Genomic DNA, 25,284 nt, shown 5'->3' with positions numbered 1-25,284 from the left:
TTGGATCACCTCCCACGAGGGGGCACTGCTATGCTGCAGGAAGTGGGGGCAGGCTTGCAGCTCTCAACCCTGAAAATTTTAGTACCCCATGAAGGCTCTGGAGTGAGATTGTAAGGCTTGCTGTTAAAAAGGAAGATAAACTCACTGACTCATGAAGCCTTTGGCTGGGACATGTGTAGATGCCTGGAATGCATTCAGACCTGCTGCGGACAGCAGACAGGTCCTTAGCATGGATCCAGGCACGGGTGGAAGGTGGGGCCTCCATGGACACTGCAGGCAGGGAGCACTGAGGGGTGAAGATGGAGGTGAAGATGCACAGGCTGGGGGGTGGGAAGGGCGGTGAAGTTGGCATCAGAAGGCCACTGGGTTGACCAGCTCCATCCTCCACCTGGGGCTGGTCAGTGTGAAAAAACTTATGTTTTTGGCAGCAGGATAGTGAAGATGTTTCATTCTAACAGTTTCTATATTCTGTATGTTGCAAACTCATCTGCTGAGAGAGGCAGCAAAAGGCAGGCTTTGATCACTGGCAGAGTATGGAAAGGGTCTGAAAAAGCTGTTTGCAGAATGGGAGAGCGAGTTGGCCAGAGGAACATGTCAGAATTGCTGGCTGTGCTGAGGCCCCCAGTGTCAGGAATCAGGTATTTGTAATGGAACCATCCTGCCGGTTTCAAACATTCTCCAGCAGTACTTTCCCTTCTTCCCCTCTATCTGCGTTCACTTAGATTGACTTCCAGAGGCTGCAAGGAGGATGAAGGTCCCCTAAGCCACCCCCTTGGAACCACCCCTGCCACTTGGTGGAGCAAACTGGCCCAGAATGGATGCTGGCAAGCAGGGTCTATGAAAGAAAGATGCTGAGCTGCTCCTCCTTGCAGCTCCGACCATGAAAAAGGAAGCTGTGATGAGCCCTAAGCTGGCAGGGACCAATGTAGAACAGACTGAATGGGAGATTACCAGTTGGATTCAATTATAGATTAGATGGGGCTTCTCTGATAGCTCAGTTGGTAAAGAATCTGGCTGCAATGCAGGAGACCCTGGTTCAATTCCTGGGCCAGGGAGGTCCCCTGGAGAAGGAAATGACAACCTACTCCGGTATTCCTGCCTGGAGAATCTCATGGACAGAGGAGCCTGCCAGGCTACAGTCCATGGGGTTGCAAGAGTCGGACATGACTGAGCAACTAAACCCCCACCATAGATTAGATGTGAGTGTTGCTGGGTTACTAGTGGCTGTTGGGGCCATTAAGTGAGACATAAAGAGATAAGTGGTAAGGACAGGAAAAATAACTGAAATGTCAGGAGAAGGACTGGTAAGCGGGGTAAAGGGGAAACCAAGGCATTGTGTTCTCAAAGCCAAGAAAGAACATGTTCCTCAAGAAGTAGGGATTGGGCTAATGCCTCAGATACCACAGAGGGCAAAACAAGGCCAGGACAAAATGGGACTGCTCAGAGAGAGCTGCTTCAGAGGGTGAGTCGGCAGAAGGCAGATGTGACAAGTTGGGGGTGAATACGAGGGGAAGAAGTGGAGCTGTTGAGATTTCTCTCAAGAATTTGGGGAAGAAAAGGAGCCCTATAGGGCTGTATTGGGAGTTCATGAGGAAACAGATGATTCGCTTTTTGAAAATCAGAAAGACAAATCTTACAGCGCAGTAACTATAGTTAATAACACTGTATTGCATATTTGAAAGTTGCTAAGAGAGTTCCCAGGGGGCTCAGTGGTAAAGAATCCACCCAATGCAGGAAACACAGATGTGGGTTCCATCCCACGTGGTTGTCGGAAAGATTCCCTGGAGGAGGAAATGGCAACCCACTCCAGTATTCTTGCCTAGAGAATCCCATGGACAGAGGAGCCTGGTGAACTGCAGTCCATGGGGTCGCAAAGAGCTGGACATGGCTGAGCAACTGAGCACTCACACAGCACAAGAGAGTAGCTCTCACACGTTCTCATCAGAAGAAAAGAAAATTATGCATTGGTAATGGGATGTTCACGAGACTTATCATGGTGATTTCACAAAATATCCATTCATATGTTGAATCATTATGTTGCACACTTGGAACTAATGTACTGTTATATGTCAATTATATCTCAACTTTAAAAATAACTAAATAAATAAAAGAACAAAAAAAAAGACTTAAACTAATGGGGAGAAATTAGAGAAAGAGGAACCCTTTGATGGGCGGGTACAGCACTTTGTGGTTTACATGGGTCCCTTCCATGTTCATCCAGCTTAGCCCTCACAACAGCCAGGAGAAGTCCACCTTATTGTCATCTGCGTATTGAGCTGGGGAAACTGCTATGAAAGTCACAAGGCCAGGAGATGGGAAAGCTGGGCCTCCAATCTGGTTTTCTGAATTCACGTCATCTACAGTTCATGATCCATTGCCTGTGTGCTAAGTCGCTTCAGTCGTGTCTGACTTTTTGCAACCCTATGGACTATAGTCTGTCAGGCTCCTCAGTCCATGGGATTCTCCAGGCAAGAATACTGGAGTGGGTTGCCGTGCCCTCCTCCAGGGGATCTTCCCAACCCAGGAGCAAACCTGCACCTCTTATGTCTCCTGCATTGGCAGGCAGGTTCTTTGTCACCGGAGCCACCTGGGAAGTCCCCCAACATCTATTAGCCAGTCCCATTTCATGCATAAACATTCACTAACTATGTAATTTGTGCCAGGATGGCCAGCACCTGGCTACTCATACTGTGGGTCACGGACCAGCCTATCAGCCTCACTGCAGAGCATTTTAGAAATGCAGAATCTCGGCCCCCTCCCTAGACTTATAGAATCAGAATCTGCATTTCAAAAAAACCCCAAGGCAATGCAAATGCACATTCAAGTGTGGGAAGGGCTGACTAGGGATCCACTCCCAGGGCAAAGGGAAAGTAGGCTTAGGTGTGGAGAAGGAGCTAAGCCCAGACCGAGAGAGAAAGTGAGAGTCTCAGAGTTACCCCCAGCAGGTGCCCTGATAGTGTCCCCGTGGTCAGGCCAGGCTAGCCCGCAGATGGCACCTGAGAAATTGAAGGCCAGTTGCCCGGAAACTTATTGGAGCTGTAGGTGCAGCAGCAAATTCCATTCATTCAACACCCACGGTTATCCTTCCTCCTTTCCAAGCCCAGATTCTGGAGAGCAGAGCTGTGCAGTCCCAGCCTAACAGATCCGTGCTTTCAACCCACACCCAGGCTCCTCCAGACACGGCTTCTCCAGACATGTTTCTTCCCCCTCGCTTCTCAAAACTGCTTCCGTGCTGGCTATCTTCTCCCTAAATAAGATCAATGGAGACTTTTTAACATAACATTTATTAGCTAGTTTTTGAAAACTACAAACAGGAAAAAAATCCAATGAGCACAGAGAGATCAAGGTGAAAATTAAGCCCGTTCTACACCACAGGCCATCCGGGTCCCCCAAGGTAATCACGGTTAGCAGTTGACAGCGTATCTTTTTAGAGATGGTGTATGCATGGCAATGGTGGGATCGGTGTGTACATTTTGTAGGTAAATAGGCACACACTGAACTCGCTGTTCTGCGTCTTGCTTCTTGTTCGCTTAATAATACATCTTGGACTCCTTTCTGTGCCAAGAGCTATAGATCTGTTTTATTTTTTCACAGCCATAAAACAAGCTATTGTCTGACTTCACTAGAGCTTATTTAACCAGCTTGCTACCAATGGACATGTAGATTGTTTCTGGTCTCTTTCTGTTACAGACAGTCAGTTATTAGGTCAATGGCAGCTGCTGTAACAAACAAACCCCAAGAGAAAAGTGTGTGTCTTGCTCACAATAGTCCAAAGGGGTGGACGTCATGCCCCTTCTCCCTTTTAAACCTTCCAAGGCCTCAGAGTTCTTGGCATTTAGCTTGTAGATGTAAAACAAAATGAAAAGGACACACCTACTTTGTAAACACCTGGGCCTGGAGGTCACAGAGTTAGAACCAGCCACAGGGCCCCACCGCAGGGGGTGCTGGGACATGTAGTCCTTGGCTGGGCCACCACCCTCTAGAGACAGCGCTATACAATGGAGTGAGAGGCAGGGATCTTTGGTGGATGCCTCCCCATCTCTGCCACACATACTGCGACAAACATTCTTGCACACAGGTCTTCACACACTTGTAAAATTAAATTTCCAGAAGTGGAATTGCTGGGTTAAAGGGTATGTGTGTTTTACCTTTGGGTAGATAATATCTCGAAGAAGGCAATGGCACCCCACTCCAGTACTCTTGCCTGGAAAATCCCATGGATGGAGGAGCCTGGTGGGCTGAAGTCCATGGGGTCGCGAAGAGTCAGACACAACTGAGCGACTTCACTTTCACTTTTCACTTTCATGCATTGGAGAAGGAAATGGCAACCCACCCCAGTGTTCATGCCTGGAGAATCCCAGGGACGAGGGAGCCTGGTGGGCTGCCATCTATGGGGTTGCACAGAGTCAGACACGACTGAAGCGACTTAGCAGCAGCAGCAGATAACATCTAGGGCTTCCCAAGTGGTGCTAGTAGTAAAGAAACTGCCTGCCAATGCAGGAGACATGAGAGATGCAGGTTTGCTCCGTGGGTCGGAAAGATCCCCTGGAGGAGAGCACAGCAACACACTCCAGTATTCTTGCCTGGAGAATCCCATAAACAGAGGAGCCTTGCGGGCTACAGTCCATGGGGCTGCAAAAAGTTGGACATGACTGAAGCGACTTAGCATGCACACATGCACAGATAATATCTAATTATCCTTCTAAAGATGTATTGATTTACACTCCCTCAAAGTATTGGCAAGTACTTTGTTCTAAACACTCTTGCCAGCAATACTTGTTATAATTTATTGATTTATTTGGCTGTGTCAGGTCTTCATTGGGACACACAGGATCTTTCATTGTGGCACAGTAGCTGTGGCACGTGGGCTGAGCTGCTCCACAGCACGTGGGATCTTAGTTCCCTGACCAGGATCGAACTCACATCCTCTTTATTGGAAGGCATATTCTTAATCACTGGACCACCAGGGAAGTCTTAACAACTGTTGTAATTTTAAAAAGTATATTTTTCAGTCATACAGGTGAATAATATGATCTCATCTCAGTTTTAATTTGCATGTCTTTAATTTTAACAGAGATGGAGTATCTTTGCTTAACTTTATTTCCCATCGGTAACTCTTTAGATATTAACTTCTCAAAGCCTGTGTTCCTTTACTGCACCAGCTGGTTCTTTTTCTTATTAATGTGCAAGGACTTTGAAAAATACATAAATATAAATGCATGCTGTTGCTGCTGCTAAGTCACTTCAGTTGTGTCTGACTCTGTGCGACCCTATGGACAGCAGCCCACCAGGTTCCTCTGTCCACAGGATTCTGTAGGCAAGAATACTGGAGTGGGTTGCCATTTCCTTCTCTAATATAAATGCATATATAGATATTAAAAATATATGAAATCATCCTTTGTTTCCCTATCTCATATGATGCAAACGTTTTTCCAGTGAGTCATTTTCCGATTATTTTATTTATGGTATTTTTCTATCCCAGAGACTTACATTTTTTATGTATCTAACTTTGCAGGCTTTTCCTCCATGAGTTTTGTCTCGTGCTTAGAAAGGCTGTCCTCATGCCAAGATTAATTTTATATTCTCACGTTTTCTTCTAGTGCTAGTGTCACACTTGCTTGAATCCGGATTTTGCAACTTGCTGTGTTGATTCGGTGACTGACTTCAGTTCTCCATGTCCCAGTTTCCTCAGCTCATAAAAAGGAATACTGAGAGTGCTGGGCTCATGGAGTTAATGTAAGGACCAAGGGAGGTGGCTCATACACAGAGCAGCGCATCTGACCACTGGTCCCTGAATGAGAAATCTTAGCTATTAGCTTGTTCATGATGTCCAGGGCATCAGTGACCCCATCTCTATTAGCTTGGGCTGCTATCACAGAAATGCCATAGGCTGGGAAGCTTCCATAACAGAAAGCTATTTCTCACAGCCTGGAGGCTGGAAGTCCAAGATCAAGGTGCCAGCCAATTTGGTTCCTGGTGAGGACTCTCCTTCTGGTTTACAGACAGACACCTTCTTACTGTGTCCTCACACGGCAGAGAGGGAAAGATCATCTCTCCCTTTAAAAAAAAAAAATTAATTTAACTTTTTATTTTGCATTGGAATATAGTTGAGTAGCTCAGCTGGTAAAGAATCTACCTACAATGCAGGAGACCCCAGTTTGATTCTTGGGTCAGGAAGATCCACTGGAGAAGGGATAGGCTACCCACTCCAGTATTCTTGGGCTTCCCTTGTGGCTCAACTGGTAAAGAATCCACCTGCAATGCAGGAGACTGGGGTTCAATCCCTGGGTTGGGAAGATCCCCTGGAAAAGGGAATGGCTACCCACTCCAGTATTCTGGCCTGGAGAATTCCATGGACTGTACAGTCCATGGGGTCATAAAGAGTTGGACGCGACTGAGCAACTTTCACTTTCATAGTTGAGCAACAATGTTGTGCTAGTTTCATGTATACAGCAAAGTGATTCATTTATATGCATACATGTATCTATTCTTTTCCCAATTAGGTTGTTACAGAATATTGAGCAGAGTTCCCTGTGCTATACAGTAGGTCCTTGTCACTTCTTATAAGAGCATTAAGGCCCCCCCTCATGTGAACTAATTACTATAAGCCCTGCCTCCAAATACCGTCACATTGGGAGTTAGGGCATCAACATATAAACTTGAGATGAAGATGACGAGGGACACAAGCATCCAGTCCATAGCAGACCGTGTGTATTGGCTGATATAGGCTGGGTGCCCTTTTTTTCAAGGTGTACAACATAATAAGGATTTTGGTATAAATCATCATGGTAGACACAGAGGGCACTGGTGGTAAAGAACCCACCTGCCAATGCAGGAGACATAAGAGATGGGGGTTTGACCCCTGGGTCAGGAAGATCCTCTGGTGGAGGAAATGGCAACCCTCTCCAGTATTCTTGCCTGGAAGGTCCCATGGACAGAGCAGACTGGTGGGCTGTGGTCTATAGGATTGCAAAGAGTCAGACACAACTGAAGCAACTTAGCACACATGCATGCTAAGTGATTGTGAAGTGATTATCACAATTGGGTTAATGAACATATCCATCACCTCCCAGAGTCACCATTTTTGTATGTGTGTAGTGAGAACACTTAAGACCTGCTCTCTCAGCAGATTTCAAGTATGTAACACCAGAATGTGAACTCTTGTCACCAGGCTGTTCATTAGATCCCCAGATCTTATTCATCTTCAACTGAAAGTTTGTACCCTTTGACCTTTATCTCCCCATTTCCCTCTGCCCACCTCCAGCCCCCAGCAACCACCATGCTACTCTCTGGTTCTGTGAGTTCAACACACAGATCACAACTGTAATCGAAATCATATAGTATCTGTCTTTCTGTGCTTGGTTTATTTTACTCAGTCATAAAAACAGAAGGAAGACCTGCCATTTGGGATGGCATGGGTGAACGTGTAGGACATTATGTGAAGTGACCTATATGCCCATTTCTTCTGGTTCAGCTCAGTTCAGTTCAGTCACACAGTCGTGTCCGACTCTTTGCGACCCCATGAATTGCAGCACACCAGGCCTCCCTGTCCATCACCAACTCCCGGAGTTCATTCAGACTCACGTCCATCAAGTCAGTGATGCCATCCAGCCATCTCATCCTCTGTCGTCCCCTTCTCCTCCTGCCCTCAATCCCTCCCAGCATCAGAGTCTTTTCCAATGAGTCAACTCTTCTCATGAGGTGGCCAAAGTACTGGAGCTTCAGCTTTAGCATCATTCCTTCTAAAGAACACCCAGGGCTGATCTCCTTCAGAAAGGACTGGTTAGATCTCCTTGCAGTCCAAGGGACTCTCAAGAGTCTTCTCCAACACCACAGTTCAAAAGCATCAATTCTTCAGCGCTCAGCTTTCTTCACAGTCCAACTCTCACATTCATACATGACCACAGGAAAAACAAGTGGCAAAACTCACACTCAGCTCTCTGATTTCAAACCCCACACTCACAACCAGCCGCCAAAGTAGCCTACTGCCCTCCAAACATCTCCATGTGGATGTATCAGGCAAGGAGGATTCTATCTGGTTTCCATCTGGCACCTGGTGGGACTCAAGACAAATTCAATAATTCACAAAGTAGAGGTGAAAGAATAGCTATCACGCAGTAGAAGAGGCAGGCAGGGTTACATTGTCTTCTCGCCATCACCTTGGGGAACATGCCAGAGCCCGAACCACTTGGGGGTTAATGCTCAGGAACGAGACTGTGCCCAGACACTTACATCAGCTTCCCTTCTTATGGAGCAGAGGTGAGAACAGCCTTGTCAGCTGGGAGACAGCCAAACTGCTAGGACACCAGACAGGCTGGACTGAGGTGCCAGCTGTTTACATGAGTTAGTGGGGAAAGCCAACTGCCCAGGCCATGGGGACCTTGATGACTGTCAGAGATGGGGTTCAGGCCTGGCCCCTCCTAGCAGAAGAGGAAGCCACCAGCCCTAGTGGGAGGCCAAGTTCCATCGGCCCCTCACACTGGGAAAAGGAGAGCCCCCTTCACCCCTCGGGTTTACAAGGCTGTCACCTCCTTGAGGATCATGCCTGTCTTTGTATCCTGGCATACAGCAGGTGCTCAATAAATGTGTGTCTAATGAATGAGCCTGTGACTGCTTACCAGGCCCAGGATAGGCACTGTTGCCAGAGACTTGATGGTGGTGAGCCTGCCTTTGTGACCTAACACTCTAGGGTGATGACAGATAGTGTGTAAAAAATGAGTTATGTCTGTAGTGAGTCCCATGGAATCACAGGGATAACAAATACCTAACTTCTGGGAAGAGGGAGATAATAAAGGCACAGTCAGGGAAGGCTCTCTGGGGGAGGTGATGATGAGCTAAGGGCTAAGGCATGAAGAAGTTCTGCCTGACCAGCTACAGAGGCTTCCCCCGGAGGCCACAACACATCAGAGGTCGCTTGGCATGAAAAAATGCAGTTTCGGGGGAGAACTCTGAATAGTCCAGTCTGGCCAGAGCCCAAGATGGCCATGGGCTGAATCAAGTAGAGCCACCTAAATCCTGTTAAGGCCTTTATTCTGTGAGCAGTGAAGAATTACTGAGGGGGTTCAAGCTGGGACTCAGCGTGGACGCACCGTTTTCCTCCCAAGTCACATCAGTGTAAGGATTTGAGCCGAGGTCTTGGAAGGAGGGGGTTCTGAGATGCTGGAGGGACTGCAGGTCTGTGCTCACGGTGCTGTGCCTACGCTGGCCAGCACATGGAGGGTGAACGGGTTTAGCAGGTGTAGTTTTTGAAGAACCGGTTTCTTGCAGGAAAGACTTTCCTCTCCTCTTCCGCTCCTAATTATCCCTCTGGAGACGGCAATGATTTTTTTTTTTTTCCCAAGAAGCCTGGTTGCCCAGGCAGGAGCTAATAAATCACCAAAGTCCCCCAGGCAGCCAGGCCTTTTAGAACACACTCATGGGGTGCACAGATTTAGCAGGAAAGGAAATCTTCTGGTGAACCCTTCCGGTGATAATCGGGGTAAGCCAGCCCCAAACACCATGTCCCCATGTGGACAGTGGGGCGACAAGAGCTGCTTCTTTTCTACTGAGTGGGTCAGAAAATGCCATTTCCGGAGAGTCTCAAGCTGACAAGACAGTATTTGGATTTTTTTTTTTCTTTCTTCTTTTGGTAAGGGACACAGAAGTCTGTGATTTTTTTCCCTTGGGGAGAAGACATAAAATGGACTTTGGGGCACAGATATCCACCAGACCAAAGCCTTGCCTTTTTTTTTTTTTTTCCCTCTTCAGCAAATATTGACTATGCGCCTACTAAGTGCCAGTACAACCGAGAAAAAGACAGACACCAGTGCTCTTCTCTTGGAACTTCCTATCTATGGTTGGGCTGGGGGAGGGCAGAGATATCCTTCAAATAAATCTTTAATGTCTTAGATAACAATGAGTGTGATCGCATTACTTTACAAGGATGTATTTTATTAAGACCATGCTTCCCAAGCTTCTCTGATCATGAGTCATGGAGCAGGGGGCTTGGTAAAATTGTAGGCTCCTAGGCTGCACCCTAAACTCACTGAAGCTGAATATACTGAGACTCTTTTCCTCTAAGGAGAAAACACTTCTGAGCTACTGTATTGAAGGCTATGCAGCTAAAGGAACATGCGGTCCTCAACCATGGTTCTCAGCCCTGGGGGCCCCCTGGGATCAGCTGGGGAGCTTTAAAGTTGCAGGTGCCCAGGCCTCTGCACGCCCCCAGAGATTCTTACTTTATTACTCTGATACGGTGGTATGGGACTTCCCAAGTGGCACTAGTGGTAAAGAACTCACCTGCCAATGCAGAACCAATGCAGAAGACGTAAGAGATGAGGCTTTGATCCCTGGATCAGGAAGATCCTCTGAAAGAGGGCATGGCAACCCACTCTCGTATTCTTGCCTGGAGAATCCAATGGACAAAAGAGGTTGGCGGGCAACAGTCCATAGGATTGCATAGAGTTGGACACAATTAAAGTGACTTGGCACACATTAGCACGTGTGGGGGTATTTATTGCATCCAGTTTGACTTCCCCACTACAGATGGCCACAGTCCTGTCCTCTTTCAGCATCAGAGGGAACCTGGGCGAAGGACACTGTAGATGGCAAAACAGAAATGGCACAAGATCCGTTCCTTTCATTCTCATTTTACCTTCTAATATTGGGAAGTTTTGGCTGAAGCAGAGCTTGAATCCCCCCTCAGCTCATGAACCTAAAATGTGGCCATGATGAACTTTTTTAAATGGCACAGTGATCCCTTCATCCCAGGACTATCTGCTGGAACCTTCCTCTGCCCAGGTCCAGAATGCCAAGAAAAGGCCAGGCTTCATAATTTCTGCCAGCTTCTGAGGATTCGAGGTAACCCCTCAATAGGCACCTACCTTTGACACTAGATCTTTGATCAATTTATTGAGCACCTATGTTGTGCCAGGTTTGTGCTAAGTAGGCAAAAATGAATAAGAAACACGCCCTAAATGCTGATGATCTCTTGATATAAATGGATGTGTACTTAGTAAGTACTGCACAATGGGATGAGGTCTTAATAGCTGGATTCAAGAAGTGTCATGAAATTATTTTTTAAAAAGTGTTAACAGAGGGTGTGACTTTTCCTTTGGATTTGGAAGGATGAGTAGATGTTTGCCAGGGTTAAAGAGACCAGAAAGATGGTCCAGAGTCTTAAAAAAAAAAAAAGATGAAAGGACCGCATGTGTTTGGCAAGTGAAATTTGTGTTCAATATAGTTATAAGCATCAGATTTCCAGGAGGCAGCAAGAGATTAATTCTGGAAAGGTAGACGGCAGCCTTGAGTACCAAGTCAAGGAATAAGGGCTTTATTCAGAAGAATGGCTTATGGTTGAGATGATTGTATTTGCTTTGTTTTTTTTGTATTCTCAGTAGATATTTTATGAATAAAGATGCAAACACCAAAAACGTGGAGCCCAACATTCTTGGCAGATGCTTGCCTATCTTCTTATGGAGAAAGATGTTTACAACTCTCAGTATTGACTCATCTAAATATTTTATCACTGTCTGTAACTGCATTCATTCACTTTATTTTTTAAACTTTTATTGGAATACAGTTGCTTTACAGTACTGTGTTAGTTTCTACTATACAGCAAAGTGAATCAGCTGTTACATATACATATATCCCCTCTTTTTTGGATTTTCTTCTCCTTTCAGTCACCAGAGAGCAGTGAGTAGGGTTCCCTGAACTATACAGGAGGTTCCCATTAGTCACATTTACACAAGAGTGTGGATTTGCTTTAGCATGATCCCCTTGATGGACGCAGAATGCAGAATGGATTGAAAGGGAGAAGAAAGTAGAAGCATGGAGGTCAGAGAGAAATCTGTTGTCAGAGGAACAGTGACATGAGCCTGAGGTGTGTGAATGGGGCCAGGAGATGCGGGCGGACTTGAGAACGTACCAGGAAGACAGACATTAGACGTAAGAAGGATGTGAGGTTTTCATGCTTTGTGAGTGGATTCATGGTGATACCATCTACAGAAACAGGCAAAAGAGAGAAGTAAGCATGGGAGGAAAATGGCAAGATCATTACCGAGATGAGGTATCCAGTCCACAGTTGGACAGTCCGGTCCAGAGTGTGGGAAACTTGGAGCTGCAGCTACAGAGCTGTGAGGAGTAACAGCTCCCAGGTGATGCTAAAGGCTAGGGAGGAATGGGGTCATCCAGGAAGATCACGTAGAATAAGAGAAAGGGGAGATAGACTCCTGGGAAGGTTCACAGTGATTTGGGGAGAGCTGAGAATGTGGAAAGGGGGTGAAGGCTGAAGTGCATATCTGGATTAGAATGTTGGCTTCACGTGAGCCCTAGAAATACTGATGGAGACCTGGCTTGTGCCACGGCTAGGGTAGCCTTTGAGGGAGATGCCAATAAGGTGCCCCTGCCCTGCCTCGTGCAGGTTATAACCAAGTGGGGGTGCTTAGCTTAGCATAGCTTCCACAGAGAAGAAACCAGGTTGCATAAGGCAGGTTAGAATTCTTGGGTTCCAAGCAACAGAAATGGACTCTGATTAACTTCAAGTAGTAAAAAAAAATTCTTAGAAGGATGTGCAGTAACTTACAGAACTACAGAGGAAGGTGGGCAAACCAGGTCTGGGAAAGGGCAAGAACAAAGAGAGCTGAGGGATTTGGTAAGAGACACTGCTGAGGAGGCTCCTCCAAGCTCCTGTGTCTGGCTGGAAGATTGAGTCCACTTTCTGTCTTCATCATGTATTTTTTGTCAGTCACACAACCTCTCCTTGGACTGCTAAGTGTTTATCCAAAGTAGGAGTGGTTCCTTTGAAAGAAATCTGGGGGCTACTACCAGATGTGGTGGAAATTGTTGCTGAGCAGGTTCAAATAACAGATGGGAGGTAAGTCCAATTGGTGAGTGTTAGATCACTTTCTGTCATTTGTGCAGAGCCATACAGAAACAAAAGAAGACTGAAGCTTAAAAGGGTTTTGCAGGAGAGAGAGAAGTTCAGCTGTTTGTTAGCAGCTGGAAACAAATCAGCAAAATTTGAACAATGGCATGAGGAGGAAAAATGAACCTAAGGGAAAGACTAATGCCCCCTTCCCACCACAGATCGAAGAGGTGTGTATCCATAGGGTCTCCTTCTGTGTTACCATCACATAGGCCTCTATTCCAGTGACCTAATGAGAAAGAAATATATAAGGTGTCCTTTGATGGAACAGAGAAAATTTGAAGTGCACATTTGGCTCATGGTGTGATGATCTGTGCATGAGATTGCTTACAGTGTGGTGTTTGTATCTTCCTTAGTAACTGTAATTTGGTTTTGTAGCTGATACGCCAATTAGGAAGGGTGGAACTTCACTTTAATGCACAGCTTGGGGAGTGACATGACACCCTGAAGATCACTGGAATAGGTCAGAAGTTTCCAAACTGGTAGCAGAGAGAGGTGTTAATTGGCGCTCCTGGCAAAAGTTCATAGCTCCTTAGCCAGATAAGCTTGGGAAATGCTGCAACCTGTTTTCCTCTCTTGGATATTCATTGGCGTATTAAAGGATATTGCAAAGAGATATGTTTAATGGCTTATCAGGTCAACTTTTTGTGTGTTGAAGGCCTTATACCCCCATAAGGCTTGGAAAGTCCCTAAGTTTAAATGCACTGTCACTGATATGTAATTTCATCTACTCTGTCATTAAGGCCAACACCTCATTACAATGTGTTCCAAGATCATAAAATAATACAGGCAGATTTCTAAGAAAATCCAAAGAAAACTATTCAAGTGCACCTGGGATTATTTGCTAAGAATGATATCCTCAGTATTAATAAATACTATTAAAATTTTCAACCCATCAAGGTCTATTACAGACTTTGGGCTTAGATGCAAAATATTAGTTGCATCAGCTTCTCAGTTGCAAAAAGAACTTGAAGATTCAAGGGGAAAATGGGAGGTTTGTATGGAAGGCAGCGGAGTTGGGGGTGGGGGTGTGGGGGAGGGATCTGAGAGCACATGTGGGCAAGTGAGCCCCTGCATAACTTGTCCTCTAAGGCTAATGGTGGTGGTGATGTCAAGATGAGGCTATGGAAATGATTGCTTCCTGGGTCCAGAGAAGGTTTAGAAGAAAGTGAAATAAAAAAGAAAGTGAAATCAGATGAATTTGAAGATCAGGTGCAATGAATCTGAGACTATGGTAAAGACAGAAAGAAAGAAGGTTTTGGTCTGTGTTTATTTCCTGTGGCCCCCTTGACAAATGCCCTGAAAGGAGGTGTCTTAAAACAATGGAGATTTAGTCTTTCAGGTTTGGAAGCCAGAATCCTTAAAAGCAAATTGTCAGCAGGGTTGGCTCATCCTGGAGGCTCTGAGGGAGAATCCACTCCATACTTCTCTCCTGGCTTCTGCCGGCTGCCAACAATGCTTGTCATTTCTTGGCTTGTAGACATATCACTGCATGCTCTGCCTTCATCCTCACATCTCCTCTTCTCTCTGTGTCCCTTCTCTCCTTCTCTTCTCTTTTAAGGATATTCCTTACAAGGAACCCTAATCCAAGACGATCTCATCTCGAGAGCCTTAATTTACTTCCTTCTGCAAAGACTCTTTTTCCAAATAAAGTCCCATTCATAGGTTCTGGGTGAACGTATCTTTTGGAAGATCATCATTCAATCCACGACATAGCCCTAGAGTAGAATTTCAGGGTGAAATTCTTTTCAGAATTAGGGCAGTTCCAAGGACAAAACCTAACATATGGCCATGAGGAAGAGTTTGCTAAAAGGGAAGAGAAAATGGAGGTATTCGTCCAAAGACCTGTGAGGCCAGGTTACTGAAGAGATGACTATGCGGCTGGGACAAAGAAGACTAGACACCAGGTGTCTCTATTCATAGGACCATGAAGCTGCCTGCTGTGGGGTCTGGGAAGCCAAGTGTTAAGAACAGGTGAAGGGTGGGACTTCTCTGGTGGTCCAGTGGTTAAGGCTGTGCACGTCTAATGCCGGGGGCATGGGTTTGATACCTGGTCAAGGAACTAAGATCCCACATGACATGCAGCACAACCAAAAATAGATAAATAAAGAAAATTAACAGTTTTTTAACAAATAAATAGGGAGTGGGGGAAGGGTGATTGTGTATTGGTGGTTCTCCCCTTTATTTTCACATTGAAATCATCTGAGGAGCTTCAGAAAAGAACCCACCTGCAAATATTTTAATCAGTTAGTCTAGAATGGGGCTCAGACATCTGTGTATTTTTTTAGTTTATTTTTTTATTGAAGGAAAATTGCTTTACAGAATTTTGTTGTTTTCTGTGAAACCTCAACATGAATCAGCCATAGGTATACATGTATCTCCTCCCTTCTGAACCTCCCTCCCATCTCCCGCCCCATCCCACCCCTCTAGGTTGATACAGAGCCCCTGTTTGAGTTTCCTGAGCCATACAGCAAATTCCCATTGGCTATCTATTTGACATATGGTAATACAAGTTTCCATGTTACTCTTTCCATGCATCTCACCCTCTCCTCCCCTCTCCCCATGTCCATAAGTCTGTTCTCTGTGTCTGTTTCTCTATTGCTGCCCTGTAAATAAAGCCTTCCATACCATTTTTCTAGATTCCAAATATGTGCATTAGAATATGATATTTATCTTTCTCTTTGTGACTCACTTCACTCTGTATAACAGGTTGTAGGTTAATCTACCTCATCAGAACAGACTCAAATGCGTTCCTCTTTGTGGCTGAGTGATATTCCGCTGTGTCTATATACCACAACTTCTTTATCCATTCATCTGTCAGTGGACACCTAGGTTGATTCCACGTTCTAGTTATTGTAAATAGTGCTGCAGTGAACAATGGGATACATGTGTCTTTTTCAATTTTGGTTTCCTCAGGGTATATGCCTAGGGGTGAGATTGCTGGGTCATATGGTGGTTTTATTCCTAGTTTTTTAAGGAATCTCCATACAGTCTTCCATGTGGCTGTATCAATTTACATTCCCAATAACAGTGCATAAACATTCCCTTTTCTCTACACCCTCTCCAGCATTTATTGTCTGCAGGCTTTTTAATGATGGCCATTCAAACTGGTATGAAATGATATCTCATTGTGGTTTTGATTTGTATTTCTCTAATAATGAACAACATTGAGCATCTTTTCATGTGTTTGTTAGCCATCTGTATGTTTTCCTTGGAGAAATGTCTGTTTAGGTCTTTTTCCCACTTTTTGATTGGGTTGTTTGTTTTTCTGGCATTGAGTTGTATGAGCTGCTTACATATTTTGGAAATTAATCCTTTGTCAGTTTCATTTGCTATTATTTTCTCCCTATCTGAGGGTTGTGTTTTCACCTTGCTTATTGTTTCCTTTGCTGTGCAAAAGATTTTAAGTTTAATCAGGTCCCACTTGTTTATTTTGGTTTTTATTTCCATTACTCTAGGAGGTGGGTCATAGAGGATCTTGCTTTGATTTATGTCTTCAAGTATTCTGCCTATGTTTTCCTCTAAGAGTTTTATAGTTTCTGGTCTTACATTTAGGTCTTCAATCTGTTTCGAGTTTATCTTTGTGTATGGTGTTAGAAGGTGTTCTAATTTCATTCTTTTACACTTAGCTGTCCAGTTTTCCCAGCACCATTTATTGAAGAGGCTGTCTTTGCCCCATTGTATATTCTTGCCTCCTTTGTCAAAAATAAGGAACCGATAGGTGCATGGGTTTATTTCTGGGCTTTCTATCTTATTCCATTGGTCTATATTTCCGTTTTTGTGCCTGTACCATACTGTCTTGATGACTGTAGCTTTGTAGTATAATCTGAAGTCAGGAAGGTTGATTCCTCCAGCTCTATTCTTCTTTCTCAAGACTGCTTTCGCTATTTGGGGTCTTCTGGATTTCCGTATGAACTATGAAATTTTTTGTTCTAGTTCTGTGAAAAATGCCATTGGTAATTTGATAGGGATCGCATTGAATCTGTAGATTGCATTTGGTAGTGTAGTCATTTTCACAATATTGATTCTTTCTACCCAGGAACATGGAATATCTCTCCATCTGTTTATGTCATCTTTGATTTCTTTCATCAATGTCTTATAATTTTCTGTGTACAATTCTTTTGTCTCCTTAGGTAAGTTTATTCCTAGATATTTAATTCTTTTCATTGCAATAGTGAATGGGATTGATTCCTTAATTTCTCTTTCAGATTTTTTCATTGTTAGTAAATAGAAATGCAAGTGATTTCTGTGTATTGATTTTGTTTCCTGCAACTTTGCTAAATTCACTGATTAGCTCTAGTAATTTTCTGATACTATCTTTAGGGTTTTCTATGTATGTTATCATGTCATCTGCAGACAGTGAGAGCTTTACTTCTTCTTTCCCGATCTGGATTCCTTTTATTTCTTTTTCTTCTCTGATTGCTGTAGCTAGGACTTCCAGAGCTATGTTGAGTAACAGTGGTGAAAGTGGACATGATTGTCTTGTTCCTGATCTTAGGGGGAATGCTTTGAGTTTTTCACCATTGAGAATAATGCTTGCTGTAGACTTATCATATATGGCCTTTACTATGTTGAGGTAGATTCCTTCTTTGCTCATTTTTTGAAGAGTTTTAATCATAAATGAGTGCTGAATTTTGTCAAAGTTTTTTCTGCATCTATTGAGATTATCATATGGTTTTTATCTTTTAATTTGTTAATATAGTGTGTCACATTGATTGATTTGCATATGTTGAAGAATCCTTGCATTCCTAAAATAAACCCAACTTGATCATGGTGTATGAGCTTTTTGATGTGTTGCTCAATTCTGTTTGCTAACATTTCGTGAGGATTTTTGCATCTATGTTCATCAGTGACATTGGCCTGTAGTTTTCTTTTTTTGTGTTGTCTTTGTCTGGTTTTAGTATCAGGGTGATAGTGGCCTCACAGAATGAGTTTGGAAGTGTTCCTTCCTCTGCAATTTTTTGGAAGAGTTTTAGAAGGATAGGCATTAGCTCTTCTCTAAATGTTTGATAGAATTCTCCTGTGAAGCCATCTGTTCCTGGGCTTTTGTTTTTTGGGAGATTTTTGACCGCAGCTTTAATTTCAGTGCTTGTAATTGGGTTGTTAATAATTTCTATTTCTTTCTGGTTCTGTCTGGAAAGATTGAACTTTTCTAAGAGTCTGTCCATTTCTTTCAGGTTATCCATTTCATTACCATACAATTTTCATAATAGTCTCTTATAATCCTTTGTATTTCTGCCTTATCTGTTGTAACCTCTCCTTTTTCATTTCTAATTTTGTTGATTTGATTCTTCTCTTTTTTTGATGAATCTAGCTAAAGATTTGTCAGTTTTATCTTCTCAAAGAAACAGCTTTTAGTTTTATTAATATTTACTATTGTTTCTTTCATTTCTTTTTCATTTATTTCTGCTCAGATCTTTATGATTTCTTTCCTTCTACTAATTTTGGGGGGGTTTTGTTCTTCTTTTTCCAGTTGTTTTAGGGGTAAAGTTAGGCTGTCTGTTCAATGTTTTTCTTGTTTCTTGAGATAGGATTGTATTGCTATCAACTTCCCTCTTAGGACTGCTTTTGCTGCATCCCATGGGTTTTGAGTTGTCATGTTTTCACTGTCATTTGTTTCCATAAATTTTTTTTATTTACCTTTTGATTTCTTCAGTAACCTGTTGGTTATTTAGAAATGTGTTGTTTAATCTCCATGTGTTTGTGTTTTTTACAGTTTTTTTCTTGTAATTGATATCTAGTCTCATAGCGTTGTGGTCAGAGAAGATGCTTGCTATGATTTCAATTTTCCTAAGTTTACTGAGGTTTGATTTGTGACCCAAGATGTGGTCTATCCTGGAGAATGTTCCATGTACACTTGAGAAGAAGGAGTATTCTTCTGCAATTGGATGGAATATCCTGAAGATATTAATGAGATCCATCTCATCTAATGTATCATTTAAGACTTGTGTTTCCTTATTAATTTTCTGCTTTGATGATCTGTCTGTTGGTGTGAGTGGGGTGTTAGAGCCTCCTACTATTATTGTGTTACTGTCAATTTCTCCTTTTATGTCTGTTAGTGTTTGTCTTGTGTATTGAGGTTCTCCTATGTTGGGTGCATAGATATTTACAATTATTATGTCTTGCTCTTGGATTGACCCCTTGATCATTATGTAATGTCTTTCCTTATCTCTTGTAGTCTTTATTTTAAGGTCTATTTTGTCTGATATGAGGATTGCTACTCCAGCTTTCCTTTGCTTCCCATTTGCATGGAATATATTTTTCAATCCTCTTACTTTCAGTCTATATGTGTCTTGAGAGCTAAAGTGGGTTTCTTGTAGACAGCATATGTATGGGGCTTGTTTTCATATCCATTCAGCCAGTCTGTGTCTTTTGGTTGGAGCATTTAGTCCATTTACATTTGAAGTAATTATTGATACATATGTTCCTATTGCCATTTTCTTAATTGTTTGGGGTTGATTTTGTAGATCTTTTTTCTTTTCTTGTATTTATTGACTATATAAGTCTCCTTAACGCTTGTTGTAAAGCTGGTTTGATGGTACTGAATTCTCTTAACTTTTGCTTGTCTGAAAAAGCTTTTTATTTCTCCATCAATTTTGTATAAGATCCTTGCTGGGTATAGTAATCTTGGTTGTAGATTCTTCCTTTTCAGTACTTTAAATATATCCTGCCATTCCTTTCTGGCCTGCAGAGATTCTGCTGAAAGGTCAGCTGTTAAGCATATGGAGTTTCCCTTGTATGTTACTTGTTGCTTCTCCCTTGCTGCTTTTAATATTGTTTCTTTCTGTTCAGTATTTGTTAGTTTGATTAGTATGTGTCTTGGCATGTTTATCCTTGGGTTTATCCTGTATGGGATTCTTTGTGCCTCTTGGACTTGATTGACTATTTCCATTTCCATGTTGGGGAAATTTTCAACTATAATCTCTTCAAAATTTTTCTCATACCCTTTCTTTTTCTCTTCTTCTTCTGGGACCCATATAATTCAAATGTTGGTGCATTTGATATTGTCCCAGAGGTCTCTGAGACTATCCTCAGTTCTTTTCATTCTTTTTACTTTATTCTGCTCTTCAGAAGTTATTTCCACCATTTTATCTTCCAGCTCACTGATTCGTTCTTCTGCCTCAGATATTGTGCTATTGATTCCTTCTAGAGTATTTTTAATTTCAGTAATTGTGTTGTTTGCCTCTGCATGTTTATTTTTTAATTCTTCTAGGTCTTTGTTAATTGATTCTTGCATTTTCTCCATTTTGTTGTAAGGTTTTTGATCATCTTTATTGTCATTATTCTGAATTCTTTTTCAGGTAGTTTGCCTATTTCCTCTTCATTTATTTGGACTAGTTTGTTCCTTCATTTGTGTAGCATTTCTCTACTTTTTCATTATTTTTTGTAACTTATTGTGTTTGAGTTCTCCTTTTCCCAGGTTTCAAGGTTGAATTCTTTCTTCCTTTTGGTTTCTGCCCTCCTAAGGTTGGTCCAATGACTTGTGTAAGCTTCCTATAGGGTGAGATTTGTGCTGAGTTTTCCTTTGTTTTTCCTCTGATGGGCATGGCTGAGTGAGGTGGTAATCCTGTCTGCTTATGACTGGGTTTGTATGTTTGTTTTGTTTGTTGTTTAGATGCAGCGTCCTGCACAGGGTGCTTACTGGTGGTTGGGCGATGCTGGGTCTTGTATTCCACTGGTTTCCTTTGTGTGAGTTCTCACTATTTGATACCCCCTAGGGTTAGTTCTCTTGTAGTCTGGGGTCTTGGAGTCAGTGCTCCCACTCCAAAGGCTCAGGGCTTGATCTTGAGCTTTGTGTGGCTCTATATTATTATTTTCTGCTGGCCAGGTACCCCTGTCTGCTCTCAGCTGGTGTTCTGCATGCACTTCTGTGTCGAAGGTGTATTCCTGATGTATCTGTGGAGAGAGATGTACTCTATGTCCACCTACCCCTCTGCCATCTTGTTCTCTGCCTGGATGCTTACTCAGTTTTGAACTGAGTTGGAAGCTATTAAGTTTCTGGAGAGATTACAGAACACCTATCTCAGCAGGGCTGGATTTGTTGTTAATGAATCTCTACAAACAAAATCCGAGTCTGTCAACTAGTAGAAGTTTGCCTGTTTCTTTTCTCAACTGCCAAGTACTGGGGGCAGTCAGACCACTGCAGGGAATCTTGAAGGAAAGAACCTCAGGACAAATGATCCCAGCAGCTGCTAGGGTCTTGCCCCAGTATTCCTTGATCAGGATCAGCTAGCCATGAGCAGCAAGTCTTCTGGCTGGCTAAGCCAAACTGATACTGAGTCCAAGCTTGCTCTGCTCGCTGCATGACAAGCCAATGAATCTAAGAAATGAGGGGTAAGAAAGAGACTTTATTTGGGGGCCAACTGATCGAGAAGATGGCAGGCTAGCACCTCAAAAGAACCATCTTCCTTAAAAAAAAAATTTCTTGGGTGATTTAATGTGCAGCCAGGATTAAGAAAAACTTTGCTATCATTGTTCAGTCACTAAGTCATATGTCCGACTCTTTGCAGCCCCATGAACTGCAGCATGCCTGCCTCCTCTATCCTTCACTACATAAGAAAAACTAATTAAGGGTAAAACACAACCTTCAGAAAGAAGTAGCAACTGGAAACCAGAGGTGTTTCCCTTCACGAGGACCTGAAAGAGATACACCTGAGAAGGAGACATCAGCTTGTCCTACCATCCTCCCTTAAACCTTAAGCAGAACTAGGGAATTAAGAGGAGAGCAAGAGGTTGCATTACTGGGCTTCCGAGCCCCTCCCCCCACCCATCTCACCCCTGATATTCTGTGCTTCTTCAGTCTTTTACCAGGGATATATTTCAGATGTATTTCAGCAGGAAAAGACATCAGAACTCATTTCAAAAACACATGCTATTCCTACCAGACATGCCTTTCCTCTCCCCAAAAGACTTTCTTAACATATTTGGAGAGGTGTCTTGTGCCAGAACAATATTCGGTGGCTTCCTTTGTATTTTTTGAATATGTAATAAACACAATAAAAATTTCAAGCAGCGTAAAAGATTATACAATAAAAAGTAATTCTCATTTATCCCTGACCTCCCTGCTCTGCTCCCACTCAAGGCCCCTCCCCAGAAGCAATTACTTTTATTGGTTTCTTGGTATCTTTCCCCAGATAAACAAGCTGTCTTGCCTTTTTTCATTTAAGCACTAAATCTTGGAAATCATTCCATAACAGTACACACAGCTCTACCCAACTGTATTAATTGGCTATTCCATCATGTATCTAACCCATACTGGTGGACATTTAGATTGGTTCTTGTCTTAAACTGTTGAAGACTTTGAAAAAAGGGTCAACAAGAGTTAAAACAGGTGCTTCATCAGATGAGAACAGGCGAGGCTCAAATGTCACAGAGGAGAAGGGCGGGCTCCCCTGGGAAGCTGGATGGAGGGAAGTGATCTCCCGCGGGCCCCCAGCACAGCCCTGGCTGATCATGTGCTTTTTGCCTCACAGGAGCCTCATGCCTCGGACCCTTGAGAGTCAGATCACACTGGAAAAGACCCCCAGCTATTTTGTCACTCAAGAGGCCCCTCGCCGGATCTTCAACATGTCCCGAGACACCAAGCTGATCGTGGTCGTACGGAACCCCGTGACCCGTGCCATCTCGGATTATACCCAGACGCTCTCCAAGAAGCCGGACATCCCTACGTTCGAGGGCCTCTCGTTCCGCAACCGCACGCTGGGCCTGGTGGACGTGTCCTGGAACGCCATCCGCATTGGCATGTATGCGCTGCACCTGGAGAGCTGGCTGCGTTACTTTCCGTTGGCTCAGATCCATTTCGTCAGCGGCGAGCGGCTCATCACCGACCCGGCCGGCGAGATGGGGCGCGTCCAGGACTTCCTGGGCATTAAGAGGCTCATCACGGACAAGCACTTCTACTTCAACAAGACCAAAGGATTCCCTTGCTTGAAAAAAACAGAATCGAGCCTCCTGCCTCGATGCCTGGGCAAATCAAAAGGCAGAACTCATGTACAGATCGACCCTGAAGTGATAGACCAACTCCGGGAATTTTATAGACCATATAATATTAAATTTTATGAAACTGTTGGGCAGGACTTCAGGTGGGAATGAGCCACGGAGATTCAAGGGCTCTTCCAGTAGTCTCTTCCATGAGGTTTGCCCTGAGAGCCTCTGACCCTCTTCCCTCAGCGAATCCAGGCTCCAGCCCCTATTCCCCTCTTGGGTTCCATCCTCTTGGAATGGGGAAGCCCAGCTAAAGGCCAAGAGACCAGGGGGGTGGTGGTGGCTGCCTGCCACTAGCTCTCCCCAGTCTGTCCAGGCAAAGTTGATCTATTTCTGGCACATCCGGTCAGTTCCTAATAGTTTCCCTTCAGCCCATATGAGGCCTTGGGAAGATATTTTAGGAAGCACAGATCTTCTGATTATTGATACATATAAGTGGTGATGGTTCTGTTGCTTTGAACACAGCAGTCTGTCCCATCACTGTCCACCCTGGAGTGGGCTTGTTAATTCCAAGTGGCATGTACCTCCCCTCTGAGCTTAACTCTCTGGAGCTGCCCTGGGTGATGGATGGGGACCAGCCTTGTCCTCCTGACCTTAGCAGCTCGTGAAGAGATTGTGGAGCTGGAAGTGTTGCCCCTGGCCACTCTTAGGAGACAGACCCTTTGCTGATGAAATAAACCAGTGATTTCAAAGCCTGTGGTTTCAACTCTGCTTGAAGGGGAACTGTCTTTGAAAACCACCCTGTGATTCTCCCTGCTCCCTGTGGACAAAAGCACATAATTCTGCTGTTACGGGTACTTTCCTCACGCGAGCTTTCATGTTCAGCATGCAATGGAATCATGCTTGTCCATGTGAAATAAATACGGCTCTCTCGTGTCCTTATGGCTGGGCTTTCTCTGTGAGTCAGGCCTGGGGCATGGCTCATTCCTCCAGCTCCTCCCAGCAAGGTGGGGCTGTGCTGGGGATGGTGTGGGAGGGCACTGAGAGGAGAAGCAAGGGGGTAGGGGAAGGAGAAGAGGTTCTTGCTGACAAAGGCTGGGGAGACCTGTAAGGGCATCCTCTTCCTGAAACATAGTCTGATGAAGTCCATGTAAGCTTTACATCTGAAATGAAGCCAAACTAGAGGCTGACAGGACATCAGACACGTTTTTGCTTGGCCAGCTTGACATTTTGAAATAATTTCCCACATTACAAACTTGGGAGTGTTCATATAAAATATGGATTTCCAGCTTCTTAAAATTTTTTTTTATTGGAGTATAGTTGATTTACAGTGTTGTGTTCATTCCTGCTCTACAGCAAAATGAATCATATATATATGTGTGTATATGTATATACATGCCCACTCTTTTTTAGATTTTTTTTCCCCATGTAGGTCATTACGGAGTATTTGAATAGAGTTCCCTGTACTATAGAGTAGGTCCTTTTATTTTACGTATAGCAGTGTATATACGTCAATCACAATCTCACAATTTATCCCTCCCCCTATCGTTTTCCCCAGTAACCATAAGATCGTTTCTATATCTATGACTGTACTTCTGTTGTGTAAATAAGTTCATTTGCACCATATTTTAGATTACACATATAAGCAATATCATATGATATTTGTCTTCTCTCTGTCCAACTTACTTGACTCAGTGTGACATGGCGACTTGGCCAGCTTCATGACGGCCACCTTGGATGGGACCTGCACACCTCAATTTTTCAGACCCCAATTGGACCCCCTCATCATCATGTAAGGCACTGTAATGCTTTACAGCGACCCTTGTAAGGCATTTGAGTTCACAGGCCTGCTTTGAGTATGTATCATGGCCTCAGAATAAAGTCTGAATCCTCCAGCATGGTGCTTGGGACAATGCCAATGGCAGCTTTGGGATTACCTTCTTCTCCCTCCTCACCCTCTGCTCGGTCTTACAGAACTGTGTGCCTTTTCTTGACATTTTCTGTATCCATGCCTTGCCTGCCCCTAGGCATCTCCAGCTAATGGAAACCCCTGCTCCCATAAGACCTCACTCGTGTCTCTGGCTTGATATTTGTGCAGCCATCCCCCACCAAGCTGTTATCTGCTTGCTCTTCTGCACATGGTAGTTTGTATACATCTCAGTTCTAGCTTTTATCACATTAGACTATCATTACTTGTATAAATGCCTTTCTTGACCACAGACCCCGAACTCCCTGAGAGTCAAGACTGCATCTAGTAGGCACACAGCAAATGTTTGAGGGATGAATGTGTAAGTGGATGAATGGATGTTGGAAGCCTGGTGACATGGACAGGAATGTCCCATGGAACTGGACTCCTGGGACACTTGCCAGATAGCTCTGCAGGACCCACGGGTAGCTGGGAAGGATTGCCGAACCTCCAGGGGCCCCTTTGCCCTTTGTCTGCTCTGTCAGGCACC

The 25,284-nt window shown here is 43.9% G+C and overlaps 1 protein-coding gene across 1 annotated transcript in view; it reads left to right on the top strand.

Annotated features, from left to right (window-relative positions):
- The window catches only part of HS3ST2 (heparan sulfate-glucosamine 3-sulfotransferase 2), a 111,935-nt gene extending 88,165 nt beyond the window's left edge, over nucleotides 1-23,770 (top strand). Inside the window, exon 2 of the mRNA XM_052659157.1 lies at nucleotides 22,378-23,770. Coding sequence (XP_052515117.1) covers nucleotides 22,378-22,996 — 619 coding nt within the window. The 3' untranslated portion in view covers nucleotides 22,997-23,770. The remainder of the gene's footprint in view (nucleotides 1-22,377) is intronic.
- The last annotated feature ends 1,514 nt before the right edge of the window (nucleotides 23,771-25,284 follow it).

Source organism: Budorcas taxicolor, chromosome 2 (assembly GCF_023091745.1).
Source record: "Budorcas taxicolor isolate Tak-1 chromosome 2, Takin1.1, whole genome shotgun sequence".
Taxonomy (NCBI): domain Eukaryota; kingdom Metazoa; phylum Chordata; class Mammalia; order Artiodactyla; family Bovidae; genus Budorcas; species Budorcas taxicolor.
The sequence above is the reverse complement of the archived record's forward strand: the minus strand, read 5'-3'. Positions and strand labels throughout refer to the sequence as shown.